The 17,627-nt window shown below is 40.0% G+C and overlaps 1 protein-coding gene across 2 annotated transcripts in view; it reads right to left on the bottom strand.

The window, feature by feature from the left end:
• Nucleotides 1–5,324: 5,324 nt before the first annotated feature.
• ZNF704 (zinc finger protein 704) overlaps nt 5,325–17,627 on the bottom strand; it is a 77,149-nt gene continuing 64,846 nt past the window's right edge. The window contains exons 6-8 of one of the 2 annotated variants that reach the window (XM_009334999.1): nt 13,829–13,933; nt 8,296–8,390; nt 5,325–6,823 (exon numbers count right to left, since the gene is read on the bottom strand). In XM_009334999.1, the coding sequence (XP_009333274.1) occupies nt 6,712–6,823; nt 8,296–8,390; nt 13,829–13,933 (312 nt within the window). In that variant the 3' untranslated portion in view covers nt 5,325–6,711. The remainder of the gene's footprint in view (nt 6,824–8,295; nt 8,391–13,828; nt 13,934–17,627) is intronic. The other variant, XM_009335001.1, reaches the window with a different exon arrangement.

The raw sequence follows: 17,627 nt of genomic DNA, 5'->3' as shown, positions 1-17,627 counted from the left end.
AATTTCAGAAACAGGGATGGTCTCACCAACAAACCCCGCAGGTGAAGTTAAACACGTACTTGAGCGCTCTGATGAATCTGAGCCTACATTTTATTGCTGGAATACCAGTAATTGTACGTCTGCGCAGCCACACCTGCTAATTTATAGATTACGTGCACCCCTTCCCTGAAAGATCTGTTGGCATCACTGTAAGAATGAATTACTCCAGTTAAATACCGATATTAAAAATTCTGATGCCAGGTGCTATTTACATTTTTAGGTCCTAATATTGAAGATTCTGATTTTTATTCGCTTCAGTATAAATATTTGGGAATTTGCAGAATGGAGACCCTGGACAGAGGAAGAAGAGTTGATAGGAAAAATTATTACAGACGAAAAACAATTTCTTTGCATACAAATAAAGAAAAATTTGAGAATTTGCGTATGTATTCCTTCAAAATACTAGTTAACATGGTTCAATAAAACCCTGGGTTTACTGAAGCGGATACCTTTGCAGATGTGGAAAAAAACCCGTGGTGGCATGTTTTCTTTTAATTTCGTGTAGAATTAGCACTTTGCAAAGTGGAGTACTCAACACCTCCAGGATATCACACTAACACAATCTTTTTTTGCTTGCTGAAGTTAGCTGGTAAGAAGTAATCCAATTACAGACAAAGCATGCTTTGACCAAGCAACTATATAAACACGAAGCCTTTCTATTTACAGTAGATCCTGAAAAGTTTTATACAAACGTATAGATTCATGTTATAATTAGGTTATGGTTCAAACGCATTTTCTATGTTTTTATAACATCTAACATGGTGGGTTTTTTCCTATTTCGAACTTCATAAGCTACAGCATTAAGTAAGACCATGTTCACTAATTAGTGCTTCCTTCTAATTTTAATAATTCAGTGACATATTGCTCTCTAAATTTTGCCTACAATAGAAAAAAAGAATGGATTTCTTAGCCATCTTCCATTCAAATAAACCTACATCCTGCCTTTACAGCCCTCTTATGTTCCCTGAGGAAATTTGTATTAACTTTTTTTTTTTTCTGTCTTCCCAAGGCAGTTTTTTACAAACATTTTAGTAACTTTTGTTTATCTGACCATTACGCATCCTATACTAATTGCTGCAGGGTATAACATACTAAGATAAGGACTCCAAAGTCAAACCTGAATTTTTTAAGAGGATTGGCAAACAGTGAGCACTAACATTCAAACATTTTCAAATGTTCGAGTCCATCTTTAGCATTGAATTACATCAAGAATTTGGATTTAATCTTGAAACCCTACCTCCTTAGTATAATACTGTGTATATGCCCGAGTAATAGGAAAGCTGAAACAGCGTTTCTATTGCTAAATTAATTTCCCTCAAGGGTATATTAGAGATCTCACATTCAGATTCAAACACGGAAGGAAAAGAAGTCTTGGTGTTAAGACACGTTAAAAAAAAAAGCAGAACACCGGCTGGTTACTGAATTTATCCATTCCCTTACATTTCATCAGCTGACTGGCCAAATGAATTCTTGCTGTGAGTACGAGCAAGCAGAGGAGCAAACCGTGTTTTATTTCGCTTGGTGCCATGAGAAACAGACTGATTTCTGTTTTCAGGGTCTTTCTGGATTGCTATTAAAAATGGTCTGCGTGAAGCACGAAGAACATGATTAGTGTTTTTCGAATTGAGGAATAAACTCAAAAAGTTCCAAGTGGAAGATACACATCTTTAATCTCGCATTTGGACAGAAGGGAGAGCGTGGTCCATGCGAAAGCACTGTAGTCTAAGATGGAAAAAACAGTTCAAGTGGGCACTATCAACTATAGGCGTACATTGGCTCTTTTGCAATCTTTGCAAGCTTTTCAAGCTCCACACAGATGCAGACAAGGGCTGCTTCCGTCTAGCAGATACAGAATGTATTTAAACCCTCAGCTTGATTAATTTTTGCTCATGACTTACTTTCTAGCTATTTTGCTAAAGGTGCCATAAAGCTCTCCTGAACAAAATCTCTGCTATGATCCTTTGCAACAGCCCACAGTTAGCTACCGGAAAAATCCTGACAAATGCAAATTAAATTACATACTCCGCACAGGTCTCAGTTCCAGTGCTACCACCTTACAGGAAGATTGAGTAAAGTGTAAATATAAGACCAAGGTGAGACTTTACAAATGTTTCCTTATCAAAAGATTTCTAAGGCGCAAATCAGCTTTCTCCAACAGATGACTGAAGTTTGAACCAACAGAAACGAGCCTCACTGGTAACCTGTTATGCCTCTACACATGGCCAGCAAGCTTCTAATTTCACGTCCTGTTTCTGAGACGGCGTTTCAACATATTTACAGGCAGGGGAAGAAAGAAATCGCTTTATATTGCCACACTTAAACAGCGACTGTCCTGAATTCTTGGCAGGGCCACTCTAGCTGGCCCCAGACTGTAGCAAGAAATAGAAAACCATCCCGACTCACTGGATCAGGATGAACGAAAAAATAAAAACTCAGCGACAAGGACATCTGGGACATGACATGGAGCTGGAATCCATTCTTACATGCAGGTTCTACAAGAACTTTTGGCTAAAGCTTTGCCGCCTGTTCTGTTGCCTACCTATTCGTTATCTTAAAAAATGAAGGGGAGAAGGAATGAAGAAAGTGATGTCGGCGATGGTGAACGGGTGCAAGGAATCTGTAGATCATTAGACAGCTAATGTTCATACCAGGCTAATGATTTGGATAAAGTAATTCAACGGGTAGGCATTCTACTCAGCTTATTCACACAAGCAGGGCTTACAGGTCTGGCTTACATGACAACGGATACCTGCTAGGTGACGGACTGGTATTGGTTAAAAATACAAACCCACAAACTGGAATGGAGGAGTTTTTGCTCATTTTGCATCTTGCGTATCCTGTTACGTTTGTGCAAGGCACTAGAGAATCAGGCACATTGTTTTGAGTGGAAACCATTTTATGACTAAGATGATCCGAGTCTGCAATGTCCAATAGCTGCTATTTCACGTAGGAGCAGTTGGAGCAGTCCCATTTTTAAAATTGCCATTAAAATGTCCCCCTTCTAAAATTATCTCCTTTTCCAGATTTTTTTTGGGGGGTGGGGTAAATGGGGAGGTGGGAAATAGCTTTGTTATAGCAAGAAAACTCCTGAAGAAAAATATTTGGGGTCTATACAGTTGATCTCCACTCCGATACTGATGTTGGCAATTTCTGTTACCAGCATCAATACTAAGAAGTGGTTAAACCCAATAAAATAGAGCCTTCCATTTTTATATCTCAGGGGGAAGTTCTGGCTCTTGACATAAATGAACCCACGTCCAAATCGTTCAGGCTGTTCTTTCTGACTTCTCTGGGAGGTCAGAGACAACGACCTATCTCCCACAAAGACACCGAAAATAGGGGAAATGGCGTGTACTGATGACGGTAAGTGACCAAAGCATTCAGGCTAGCTCTTCCTTGGGAAACAAATCTCACTCTTTTGGGGAGGCTGGTGCAGAAGTTTGAGATGAATCGGACGCTAGGAGGACAGCGATGCAGCTTAAAGCAACATCGAAGCAAGGCAGAAAAATGGCAGAGGTTATTCCAGATTACGCTCGGTACTGCCAGCACTGGAAAGGCTTTGCTGACATTTCTGTTCTTGCTGGGTGTGTCATGAGGGCGAAGGGGATCTTGGTGGACGCCGAAGTGCTCGTGTGACACGAAGTGATCCGAGTTCAAAGCACGAAGCAACTGATAAACGCTTCATGCAGGTCCAGACGGCCGTGCCGTCTCGCTATCGCAGGCCATGGTTTAGACACGGTAACTCGAGGAGTGCCGACTTTTGAATCAAAATGCCACAGCCATAAAATGCAAAACTGATTTAATATAAACTGCTGATTAAAGGTTGTGTAAAAATACTGGTGTAAATTTAGCTTTGTCCTGGCAGGATTTATCAAGTATCTTCTGTCCTCTGTTTTGTTAACACCAACTTTCTCTCCCATTTTGAACATTTGTGGCTTTTGTGCCTATATGTAATCCATATCAAATTTGTACTAGAGGGCAATCTGATCTGGCGACAAAACTGTTCTTCCGTGCAGAAATTTATAAAGAATAATCTTACTACAGCAATTCGTAAAGTGCCTGCCCTCAGGAAAGGTGCTCACAATGCCATGACATTATAGAAACAATACACAATCTGATACATTATTGTCAAAAAAATCCTCCAAAGCAAAAAGGGAAAATATAAAAGGAGGGGCACAACAAATATAGGCAAATACTGTCAGTCTAGCAATAGTTGAATTAATTATGAAACGCTTTATAATTAGTCTCGGAGTGCTTGTAAAAATGGGGGGGCACTTTGGCAGGAGTATCTTGGAAAAGACCCAAATTTTCTAAGTTCTACCAAAGTAAATACACCAACAGCAAGCTCAGTGTTTTAAGATGAAATGACTACCAATTACTATGAGGTATTTTACTAAGGAAATCGAAAAAAATACAACATCTAAAGAAAACCCATGACCCACATTTTACTAAGAGGAAAGACGATAAAACAGTGGCTATGTGTATCCACTGACCTTTAGCGTCTTGTTTGATATTTATAAAGAAAACAATCCTCCTCTCTGTTGATCCCAGATTATATATATATAAATACCTATATAATATATATATTTTTTTATATATATATAAATACTCATACACACACATGTGTATGTATTTCAGGGTCGTACTAGATTTCAGAGTCTATTTTCCTTTTTTAAATGACCTAACACAACTGGGCAAAAAATCAAGTAATTGCGTGCATGCAAGCATATCTTGCCACTTGTGCATGTAAATTACACACTTTGTAAACAACTGCAGAAATAGCATGCTCAAATTAGGCATCTGATTGCCCAATTAACTTGTTCAAAGAAAATCAGATTATAACCTTTGGTAGCTCCTATTATAAGTTTTACTTCTCGGTATTACTTTACTGAATTCATAGTGTATATTCTTAACAACTGCATTGTTATTTTGTGCTTTTATATAGGCATAAGCAGCGACGCACGCTTAATAAAGCTATCAAGTGAACTTCGGACCAGATTTTAGAAAGCTGTTTAGATGCTTAGAGTCCCCTTTTTTCAGTGAGGATGAACCAGCTTAGACAATAAAAAATAAAAAAACCCAAAAGATCTGGTCTAATTTCAAACGGTACGGAAAAAAACCCAAACCAGGAATTTGTGGGCCTCCATGCCTCTATTAATAGGCAAAGTTTTGCTTCTGTGTTTTGATTTTTTTAAGGTGTCTTGTTTTGTTTAACTGGCAAGTATTGTTTAACTGTATACATTCATATCCTAGTAAATCCTTATTTTATTTTTGCACTGAAATAATCGTTAATTAATGGTAGTTTGATACAAGTTGAGACAGAACACCAGCTTTCCGCATTCCGGTGTATTTTCTAATGGACAGAGAAACTAAAGTACCCAAATCTATGCAAGTACTGCAAGTAGAGAAACTTGTTAATTCGTATATCAAAATCAGTTAAGAAATGAACTGTTACCATAAATACGTTGCTCCTTTGTTGTACTTCTTTTTCTGAGATGATGTTGTGGAAAGGGAGTATTTTCTTGTCTCCACCAATTTTTTGCATCAAATAAATCTTAGCAACTTTAATGGCGGGGGGAAAGCTAAGCAAACCATTATCTTAACGACAATCTCTCAAATAAGAGAAAAGGAAGCAAGAGCAGAACTGCTGGGCTAGATCGTGTCCCTGAATAGGTATTAACATATAATCCTAGTGGCTGCATTTGCCAGTTCTTTACAGGCCTCCTGCAGCAACAGACGTGCTGGTCCAACTGTTCATCCTCCCTCAGAAACAGGAGAGCGGTAAGAAAAGCTACTGGACCCCCACTGTATTCTTAGGGGTTTCCATCAAGCATCACTGGATTTCTTCCCTCAACTTCTTGTTGTGACAATATCTGCTGGTGACTTTCCATTGCTGCTTTTCTTCCTCTCGAGGATCAAAATCCAATTTGGTACTTAAATTACTTTGTTCCACTCCACTGGTCTGTGCCTGGTTTAAAAAAGTTCCAGGAGCACTGCTTGTCCTTCTTGCAAATTCAGACTTTGCTTTTCTCCTATAAACAAACAAACAAAAATCCCAACTCCTCCCCACTTCCCCTTTCCAAAAATATATAATAATCACGATCATTCGTATCAGGAGAATTATTTAGCAGTCTCCAGTCTTAGTACAGCTTTTGTTGAGTAAACTGTAGCTTATACGACTCTGAAGTGTTTATTAGAAAGCTTTCAAAAAGAGATCTTCGTTTCAGGAAAAGAAAAATTGTTCAGTTTAGCAAATACAGACGTTCACAGCACAGAGACTGAAATGGTTAAAAATTATCTTAAGGAGCAAGTAGCTCACAGAGTTAGCAAAAAAATTAACTTTTTCCTTTCTTTTACAGAAAAACACTAATAGCTGCTCTGGTTTCCACACTTAGTAAGACAGAATTTTGTTGTATGTTCTTGGTTTTGCTTTTTTTTTTTTTTTTTGCTCTATTGCTCCACACAGGTTTTGATTAGTGCTTTTCCTTGGTTACAAGTGCTTCACTTTGAAATACAAAGCTCTTTAAAAAAACAAACACCCAAAAAACCAACAAAAAACCCCTCGACAACACATCACTGGAGGGAAAATGGGAAGTGATACAGTGCAGCTGCAGCAATCTGGTTCTGCTGTTGTCCTCCCCCATCCCCAAATCCTCTGCATAATTTCAATCTTTAGTCGATGAACCTTTGGCAGGCCTTCTTCCATCGGCAGGCAGTACACCACATATCTCTGTTCTCCATCCCATAGACCTTCCGACACTTTTTCCCCTCCCCTCTAGGCTTCCTGTCAGAGAGAAAGGGAAGCTTGTTAACGAGATGCTTTCGTAGCTTTGCTCTATCACCCTAAGATCAGGACAACAGTCTCCATGGAGCGCAGCCGGCAGAGAACGCCCAGCGTTTCAAAGGGATTTGGGTTGTTTTCGAGTCAAATACCAGCAGGTAGCAGCTATGCAAAAGAGGGGAGAAGCTACCAGCTCCTAAACTTGCCAGTCCTTCCTGCATGGCTTGCTCCGAGCTCACTGACTGAGAAACAACGAAGTGATTGAAAACAAGTTTTAACCCTTGCCCTCAGCTGCAGCATGTTCACATGTGCTCCTTCTCTGTCGTCCCCAAAGTCAGCAAGGCAGGCAGTATCTGCTTTTAAAGCTGTAACGACTGTCATGTTTTTCATCTTATAACCACACTCGAAAGTTCACAAGTTCAGAAAATGATCAAAGTAACTGTTAAAATAGAACTTTTTTTTATTCAACACATGGAAAGCCAGCACACCTGAGGAGCAATGCTACAAGAAGTAACCCAACGCTCGCTCTAGCAGTGCCATCTGTCCTGGCGTCTTTAAATCAAGTAACTGTACAGACAGAATTGTTTAATACCTGTATTACATGCTGCATGGCACACATGGGAACTGCCTGGTGATTCCTCTCTTGCACACCTATGCATTTTTTGATTACTGAACATTCATTAATGGGCACAATCCATGAATTGGGAAGATCCTAAGTTTGGTTTGTAGCATATGCAATGATCTGAGAGTCATGAAGAAAATTAAAAGCATGAAATCTTCCTTTTGTCTCGTTTTAGGGTACAGTCACCTTTAGGGTTGTGAGAAATTAAAGAGTTTCTTTACTGTAAGAAATTCAGTGTCGCAGTTTGATTTTTTTTAACATAACTTTTTGAACACTGTTAAAGCAGACTCTGGTCCACCATCAGTTAGCTTTAATGGAAGTGAATGTAGCTTACGTCTAGGAAGACAAGGCATAAAAAGCTTTACTTTGCTCTAATTTATTGTAAGATACGGTTTCTTGTAATTCAATTAAAGCCAAATACCGTACTGACTGAATGGTGATGAACACACAAGACAGCCCAGCCTTTCAGAGAAAAAAGCAAAGCCACGTAATGAAGTTCAGGATGCTTCAGGTGGAGCAGTGAATCTGGGCAGCGTTGCTTTACAGGGCAATTTAGATCTGCATCTGAATTCCAGACATGCCTGGCATAAGGCCTGCAGTTTTCCTTCACAGTCTGCCTTTTTCATTTCACAACAACTCACTTTTCCCCCAAACTTTACCTTTGATAGTAATGAAAAGCAAAATAGGTCCAGAACACTTACTCTGAAGCATTCTAGTAAGAAACTGCCTGACAACTGCAATCACGGTTGGTGGTGTGGTTTTTCTGTTTCTTTGGCCACTGACATCTTATTTACTAAATGCCCTCCAGGTTCTGAGGCTGCTGCTCTGTCAGCAGGAGCTAATGGTCCCATACCTCAAGCCAAATGCTACTCTAGGCGGTGATGAAAGAACTGTGTGGGACTGTTTCTGCTCTCCACTCCCTGCAGGACGATTATGAGTTGGTGAGACCTGTCAATACAGACAAAAAAACTGCTTATGAAGAACATACACATATGAATGCAGTATAAACACTTCTCCCAGAAAATGCAATTCATGATGCATGGTGGCAAGGATACCCAGGAAAGGTTATTATAAAACATACAAACATAGGGAAGTTGCAAGTCTATTTAGAAAGATGTCCACTGAGCATTAGGTACACTATATTAGCTCCATTTTGTTTCCCTGTACTTCCAGTCATCCCAACAGAGCAAACCAGAATACAGATGAGCATCGTTTCAGGTTTCGTGAAACAACAGGAAATGCATTCATTCTTATTTAAGAACTCTGAATAGCTCTTACGAAAATGTTCTCCAATTTAAGCAAAGAAAATAACTGGAAAAATAAACTCCGGCCTGTGCTGAGATCAATACCGATAAACCCCTATGAAATAAAGTGATTTCACGAGTTGCTCTCGTCTGTGACTTGGCACTCTTTGTGGAGAGACAGCCTTGGAGAAGGGGGTTTGCTGCACGGCAGTTACAATGCAGCCCTCAAGGTTTTAATGGGAGTGCAAGGCAGCCCTTCTGATTAAGGCTGCTAACAAGATGTACTGGATTATTTCCTTTATTCTGCACTGTAAACCTTCTCAGCAGGTGTCCTCCTTTGTCAGTGTTCCCGAGTGAAGGGCGTAGTTTGGTCTTCTGAGACTTTCCAAATAAACTGCCTACAGGAGCGTGTGGGTTGGCAACATTATTCGGGTAATCCCATGGCATAAAGCTTGGCCTTAAATTATTCCTAAATTACTGCTAGGGTCTTATTTTGCTACTGGGTGAAGGCCACAACAACTTTACATCTAAAAAAACTAGAAAAAAACTTACAAACACTCATTTTTTGTTATGTACAGAACGTAGCAAGCTTTGGGCATCTGGTGCAGGGAGTCACTGCCTCCTGCAGCCAGGAACTGCAGATATTGTCATAGTTCCTTGCATTGCTATGACTTTTCACTCCTGCCCTTCTGAAGTCTCATAATATCTGGAAGAATGGGAACTGACCTGACTTGAAAAGAGTTACTGAGTGTGCTTTAATTTTTGACATAAAGTCTATTTTATAGCTACTCGACAGTAGCAAAAAAATAATACTTGTAATGGAGAGCAGACAGTCTTTCAACTTTTACTCTTGGCTGGTAACTACAGAAATTTCTGATTTAACTGCATGTGCAGCTCACATTCTGAACAAGTTTAGACCATTACTGATACATGAAATATATCTCCAAAAGTTGAAAGAAATTTCCCCTCTCTCTGCCTGCTTACCATAAGTCATGTTTTATATATCCAGAGACCACACTAGCTCCTTCTGTCCTATCACTCTACAATATTGAGGGCAGCTTGTTGTCTACTACTTTTTTTCCTATCTTTTATCAACCACTTCTCTTGTTTTACCTAAGAATGACTGAAACACCAAAGATAAAATGCAAAGCAATAACACTTTTCTATTCTTTGGCATTTACCACACACACTGCACGGTTTTCCAGTCATTACCAGCAACCAGAGATCTCCAGTCAATTCTGCTAGGGTTCTTAAACATTTTAAAAACCAGAAAATTTTTGTATCTACCACTACTAACTGATACTCAACACATTCCTGGGTTATCATTGAACAAACAAGTACTTTGATGGCCTCCTATGTTATAAGCAATTATCCTGATTGCTTCCAAACACAGTACAGGCTTGAGCAGTAATTGCAGCATGCAGACTGCGTCTCCCCTCGCATTCTCCAGAGGGGGTCTCTGCACGATAGTTTCCACGGATTGGCATACCAAGGCAGCTAAACTGCACTGAAGTTGAGCTTTAGTATATTTTGATACGCTTTGCAGCAGGTCTAAACAATACCAGTTAGCTGTATTCCTTAGTAGGCGACACTAAGAGCAGATTGAGAGGAAGGCATGAGAAGGCAATCCTTGCCCTCGGAGGCTTTTCACATTTGAAGTGGTGTCTAACACAGAGAATTAATGTGAAACGATAGTGTGTGTTTGAAGCAAGGACGTGGAGTTTCCAGTTACATCTCCTGGGGGAAACTGTGGTTACAGAGAAGAATCTGTAAACATCAGATTATCAAACTTAAAGATCTTCTCTCCTGTTCAACTCTTTTGGGTCTTATGAGCAGGCTGGTAAAAATCAGTATCACACAACGGAGATCACGCTGGCATTCAAGACTTTTATCCTACGTTACACAGAAGTGGAACTATATGGTCATTATGTTAAGTCCTCCAGTACGAAGAGATACAGACTCCACCGTTGCTCATCCCACTTGCATCATTTAATTCATCCTCCTCATACATCCCTGTGCTATACCTTATTTTTTCTCCTAGTTCAGCCTCAAGTGGTAGAGCAAACATGAACTTGTCCTTTCTGCTTCATGCAGGGAACTGCACCTAGCAATGACTCATGGCTGTGCCAACACTCAACCTGCTCTTGCACCTGCAAAGTTATCTTGGGAAAATGATAAGAAAAAGTGTATTTCCCATCTGCCTTGGGAATCTAACTTATGCATGATTCAGAGCACAAAGTATAAGGACTTTGGAGGTTCCCCTAATTCTCCTCCTTTATGACTACAAGACTTCTAGATAAATGCCTATGGTTAGATGCTGTGAATACCCCTGAGCCTAAAGCAGCTGCATACAGAACCCCGACTGATCCAGCTGTACGTATGGCTTGTTTTGAGGCACTTAGGAACTTGCTGATAAGCACCCTCACATTCACAAAGGCCTTTTGGTGCTGCTCTGCTAAAGACTGCCCGAAAGCGAGGACTTAATGTAAGTCATGATGTCTGTCTGAACACCCCAGTTCCTGGGACAGCAAGCAGAGAGTGCTCAGTGTCACCGAAATTCATTGTCCACAGGAATGAATGGGGAAACACCTAAGGTAGGTGTCAAAAAAACCCACAAAAGATGACTATTTTGAAATTTCGTCTCTCTTGTGGACTCAACTGCTGACATACAGGTCTAGAAAGAAGCCTGTTCAAAACCAGGATTCAACAGCCCTCTAATGGGTCAAGGACAGAATGGCCCCATTCCAACATCACTAGTAACGTGAAGAAATGTGTAGACCTATGCACTTTTGCAAATCTGTACCTAACCCTTTACTGCTCAGTGATTTGTCCAGGCCAAAAAAGTAACCCAAAGCCATTTTAGAAAACTGCTTGAATAAATATTAAGGTCAGGCAAAAAGTAATGGTTTGGACTTACTCTGTGAGGTTCCCTTGGGTGCTACAGACATGCATCTAATCTCAGGGACCATGTACATATACAATTGCATGAGTTTATAGTATGCCGGCTCTGTCACACAGTCTGGGCTTAAATAAACCTCATAAGAGAAGGAGAAAGTCCCCTATACTATAGGTTTCCTAAAGTAGTTACACTCTGTGTAATGCTGAGAATTGACAGAGCCCCGTTTTTATAAGGCAATATCTAATTTACTTCGAAACAGGAGAAATGAAACTTTCATTTAATATACAGTTATTTAACATCACTTTGCATTTGCACCCTCACTTGCTGCACATAATTTTCCACTGCAGGCAAGCCTTTCTAATTCATAAATGATCTCACTGATGACAGAATAGTCAAATGTGTGCAAACCTAGAAGGTTTTTTTTTCTTGCTAAACAACCTTATAAATGTTGTTAAACAGAGATACAAAGGCAGTTCATATGGTTCCCTGAGTGGTTTATAACTCTGCCATCATCGCTGCTTCCCCAGGTTTTTGTATTGGGATTATTTTTAGATTGTACTTAAAGCATTGACATCTCCATACAATTCTCAGAAAGTGATTTGGCATTTCTTAAATTCTTTTGAGAACTCTAAACTCTACAGCCACAGATCAACGTTGCTGCTTGAACAAGTAAACTCAACGCATATGTGTCTAATCCTGTTCTCTTAAGTGTCTGATTTACAATGTGGCTAATTGCATTTTTAGAGTCCCAACACTCCTGGCACCAATTTCTGCTACTCCACAAAAGGAGCCAGTTTCATAATTACTCTGTATCAACCCCATTGTTGGGAAATCAAATTCTCAAGGAACTTCATGGATAGCACGCTCTGTCAAGGCACTCTTGTTGAAATTGCTGCCAGCATGATGTCTTTCACTGTTAGTTGTTCCTTGATGGAATTTAATAAATATTCATTGGCAGAGTGCAGTGTAATTGATTCAGCCACTTTCATTTTTTATCATCCCTGCAGGATGCCACAGCCTCTGCAGAAAATCTCCCAAGATTTGCCAAAGGTTGACAGTAAGAAGCTTTGGAAATTCACTTGGTGAAGAGAAGGGAGGGAAATAGTATCTCTTATCGCCATGTCTAATATTCACTGTCGGGAGAAGAAAAGCTATATGGTTCTTTGGATGAGCAATGTGCCTTACATAATACACTTTAAAAATTCATAAATTCATAAAGTGTAATATTAAATGAAATGTTATGACACAAAAAAGCTTTATGATTAGAGAATATCAATTTATACTGAAAAATGCTCTCCAATAAAAATTAGGATACATTACATTAATATTTATTTTTATTTATTACACAGAAGATTTTCCACTACTCATAAATAGGGATTTACATTTACTTTTAGTATTCACCACGCTAGGCACTAGAAGCCTAATCCCTTTGAACGCTTCATAAAGGTTTTTAACTCCCCCTACAGTGTCCATGCCTATATTGCGTGACATTCAGGACTACTGGAATTCTGTGTTTAAGCAAACATCCCATTTCTGCAGCCCTGTTCATGAAATTAGGCCTCTTATACCAGCTTTTTGAAGAAAGCATCGGAGTTGACTTACATCTAGTAAATACATCTACTACATCTTCATTAAAAATGCGCCAAACTGCAATATGTATTAATATCAAAATGCAATATGTATTGAACATATTTACTGTATAAATGTACAGAATTTTCTGGTATCAATAGGGACTACATATATGTAGCCTACTAGAACCAGACTTTGCATTTCATCTTATTGTTTCTTTCAGTCGCCTTTCAAATATATTTCACCTTCAGAGTTCATTTAGGTAACAGCCCTGCTGCTTGAATCCAATTAGCCTGTTAGCATAACCATCACCTTGCTGATTTTCCATCTAGTTTTGTAAGAAATCTCTTAGTGGCACAAAAAGGAGCAGATACTGCCAGGCTCTGCACCTACCAGAATGTTCTTTTCTAAGTGTATAGTTTAAAAAATACATACTATAGATCCAATTCTCTGCTTGCAGACACTGCTGCAAAAAAAAGTAACTGTACTGAATTAAAGAGACTGGCAAAAGTGTTAAAATCAGCTGTGCTGGCAAACTGAGGCATATATTTAATTTGTTTCTTTTCGGTAGCTGTTATGTCAAAGTTACTTCTATCGTGAGACACTGTGAAACAAAACAAAAAGTTCTAAAAACTTTTTTTTTTTCTTTCTTTCTTTTTCTGTCGTTCACTTACTGGAATGCCGGTGAAGGTAACTGGAGGCGACTGCCAAGAGATGCTAAAGCTACTGCCATTGGGAGTGAATTTTGCTGACCCTGGAATGTTCACCGGAGGAGTGGCCTGTGTGAAAAGAAAATATTATTCCAGTAAGAAGAACCATTCCTCTTCCAAAGCATTTCAAGGGATCTTTCACTCCTTGAAACTGTAAATCTACAAGAGACTTTCCAAGGTGGAAAAAAACTTCATAGTGCTGACGGTGACAAGCATTTTACCCTTATGAGAGGGATAATCATGGATAAGCCAGTAAGGAAGGGACATATTTATATATCACTGTTCTTAAAACCTTGTTTGGAGAAAGACGGTAGCTCTCACAAGAATTCACACAAAACCCTTAAAAGCTAGATCTGATAAAAAACCACACGAAATCAAACATCATATAAAAAACTTCTAAAATAATGCCAGCGAGCAGCAAAACATATTACAAATGATAACCTGTTCCACAGTGATAAACAAAGCAGTATTTAAACTGACGGCAGCTGGTTTAAACAACTGAAGACCGGTTGGCGAGACTTCTTGGACAACAGGGTTAATGATCAACAGTAACGGTTGGCCATTTCTTGTTTATCAGATAAATGTTGTTAAGAATCATCCCAATTAAAACAGTCTTTCCTATTAAAAACAAGGAGCGGAAAATCATCCTTGGGATTCAAAAAACAGCTTTTAAAAGACTAAGCTAAAGCAAATATTTGAAGCACCCCTGGGCCCCTTGAACTCTTATGTTCTTCCCATGTGGGCTGTAATACCCAGCGCTGCCCTGGGGTGCAATACCCGATAATATGAGCTCAGACCATTGAGCATCTTTCATCTTGTGCCTTCCCTCTGGTTTTCTCACTGGGCTATGAGCCCTCAGGAATTCTTCCCTGCCCCTTTTTGAAGCCCATTTAATTTACAGAGTCAGGAAATTCATATGTTTGCAGTTACCATGCCTAGCAGGAGCACGAGCAGCCACCATGAACACAGGCTCCCTTTGACTCTTGAATTCCAAGCTTTCACCACAAAATAGGCTCCTTGGTTTAAACTTATAAAGAACTTGCTATTAAAAACGAGTTTTTACTTCTGCCTTTCAGTTGCCTGCGCCTGACAATAACGCAATACACGTATTTAAGCAGTGTTTGTGTTTGAGGCTGCTAAAGTTGTCTCACCGCTTTGGGGAAGAGAGCACTTCCCTGAGCCGCCAGGCAGAGAGCAGTGATGACAAACTACAACCTGATAGTCCCCATTAAAGATACTCTTCAGAGTAAACAAGCACTGAAGCAATCCCCTGGAGTCTCTCCAAGGAAAAGAAACCGAGACCACCAGATACCTCCGTCTACGGCAGCGATGCTCTGTGGGCTGCTGAGCCCGCTGACAGCTCCAAGAGAATCCACACAGACACGCGGAGCAAATGTCCACTGAGCTCCATAAAATATAAAAACCTCGCTGAAAGGCATCAAGAAAAATTTGGCGACTCCAGATGGTACCAGTAGTGCTTCATCACAACCCTGTTCAAATGGGAAGGGGTGAATGACCACCACACTCCTGCCATAAAGAACTGGAGGCATCTGGGTGGGCAGCGAGGTGGCACTGCCTCCACTCAGCATCCCACTGGGATATCAGCTCAAAGCCAGGTCAGCACGGCGACTTCCTCAGATATTTGAGTAAGACCCGCAAGGGAAATCCAAGATGCTGAAAGAGCCCACCTGTAGTTCCTCTGTAGCTAAATTTAACAGGTACAAGCACTAGTTTCATAACGAAACGTGAAGTATGAGAAGTTTAAAATTGCTGTAATTTGCAGTTGCCTAAAATACCACGGTGCTCAATTCTTTTTTCTCAGTGCCTAAATATCTGCCTCAGACATGATCAGATTTAGACAGTCAATCACCTTGTTCATTTGTTTCCCAGATGTGCATCTTTGCTCATCAAGCACAGTCACCTTTTTCAGGCTAACATTTTAGACTCTCTCTTCCATAAGGTAAGCAACCATAACATTACAATGAACTGAAGAGTTTCTATGCCCTGATCTCACTTTGCTTAGAGACCTCCATCTAATTTCCAATCAAAATATATTAATGGTTAATTTATAATTATTTATTGTGCCAACATTGCCCTTATATCTGAAACAGCACGTGCTTGTCCTCTTCCCCTCTCATGTTTGTCCTCTCACCTTCCTCCCAGGCAGCAATCCCACCCTCTCCACGCCCCTGCTTTGCCTGAGCTGTCAGTCCCTGGGCTGGAGAGGCCCTCAGTGTCCTCCCTGCCTTCCCTCTTCCTTCAGATCACCTTCCTTCTACCTCTTCTAATCAGAGCCCATCATCCTTGAACTTAGTTGACCAGAACTCTACTCAGGATCTCAGTTGAAGTTATCCAGCAGTCTTCTACAACAGCATTAAAAATCCCTGTCTCTCCTAGATATTTGTTACCCAAGAAAGCTGACAACTTTTTTTTTCCCCCTTCACAGACCTGTTGTTGGCTCACGGTCATTCTGTGCTTGATTAATGAACATAGGTTTCCTCCTCACGTAATTTTCTTACTCCAGTTTATAGCAGAAAAATCTCATTAGTTCCTAAGGTGTAGGACTTTGCATGTTCCGCCATTAAATTACATCCAAAATCTATTATTCTTAAGATCACGCAGTCATGTAAGCATGATATACAAATCCCTGTACTGCTGACATCTCCTGAGTTCGTTATCACCAACGTTTATTATAGTATTTGTCTAGTACCAAAATGATTTAATGAAAATAAGATCAGACCCAAATACAGCTTTTCATTCAACTCCACTAATAACATTCAGTAGCCCTTTCAAAATAACTCACTGCTGTTCTCCCTGACTCCCCAGCTCTCTTTCCTACACTAAATTTAATCTCTAGCCTAACAAATACTGCCTATATGTTTTAAGATCAAATGCTTTCCTTGAATCCAGAGGGATTTATTCTTCTGTACTGCTTCTTTGTTGTTTACAAAGCTACCTTCTCCAAGAAAGATGTTAGACTGTTCTACGATAATCCTTCTTTGGGGTTCCTCCGTTGCAGTTCACCTCATTTGCTGTACTTTCCACAATTTCTTCAATTATTTTTCTAACTCTTTCCTCATCCATAGGACTGGGTCAGAGAAGAGAGTCAGGACTTGCCTGACCGCTTCCCCTTTACTCCTTTTTTACTACTATTATGACTGGAAAATGGCAAATATATGGGAAATGGCAGTTAACAGATCTGTTTAGGATTCCTGTACCCCAGCTTTGGGTTCCGTATTTTTTTCCTTTTTTTAACAGGAATCCTGCGATGAACATTATTCAGCCTCCCTTATCTGAGTTCCTTGAGCTATGAATTTTGCCTCTTCACTCCCAATGAAGTAATTTCCACTTGCATGCTCTCGCTCATATGAGAGATTGTTTTCGTCACTACATTCCCGTTCAATACTTTGTTTCAGTTTTGATACAGGTAATATTTTTATCAGAAGTAAAAAAAGTTTTGAAACTCTGTATATGGCTCACTCCAGCAAGCAAACTGCAGGAAATATGGTGGTATTAAAGATGCTGTCGTCACCTTCCCTTCTATTCCCTTTTACACAACAGATTAGTCACAAGAATGCTTAAACGCTACGAGTGAAAGCTGGGCTCAATTCCTCCTCTTGCTGGTGAGAGTTGAATCTCCACCCTGCCTCCTGGAGAGTGCTCTTCTTGCTGGGCTAGAGGGACTAGACATCCTAGACACAGGATGCCACTGACCTGCTCTGCAGAAGCTGCCTCCTTTGCAAGGACAACCTGAATGCTTGAG

The sequence above is a fragment of the Pygoscelis adeliae genome, unplaced genomic scaffold (assembly GCF_000699105.1).
Source record: "Pygoscelis adeliae isolate BGI_AS28 unplaced genomic scaffold, ASM69910v1 Scaffold101, whole genome shotgun sequence".
In the NCBI taxonomy this organism is placed as follows: domain Eukaryota; kingdom Metazoa; phylum Chordata; class Aves; order Sphenisciformes; family Spheniscidae; genus Pygoscelis; species Pygoscelis adeliae.
The sequence above is the reverse complement of the archived record's forward strand: the minus strand, read 5'-3'. Positions and strand labels throughout refer to the sequence as shown.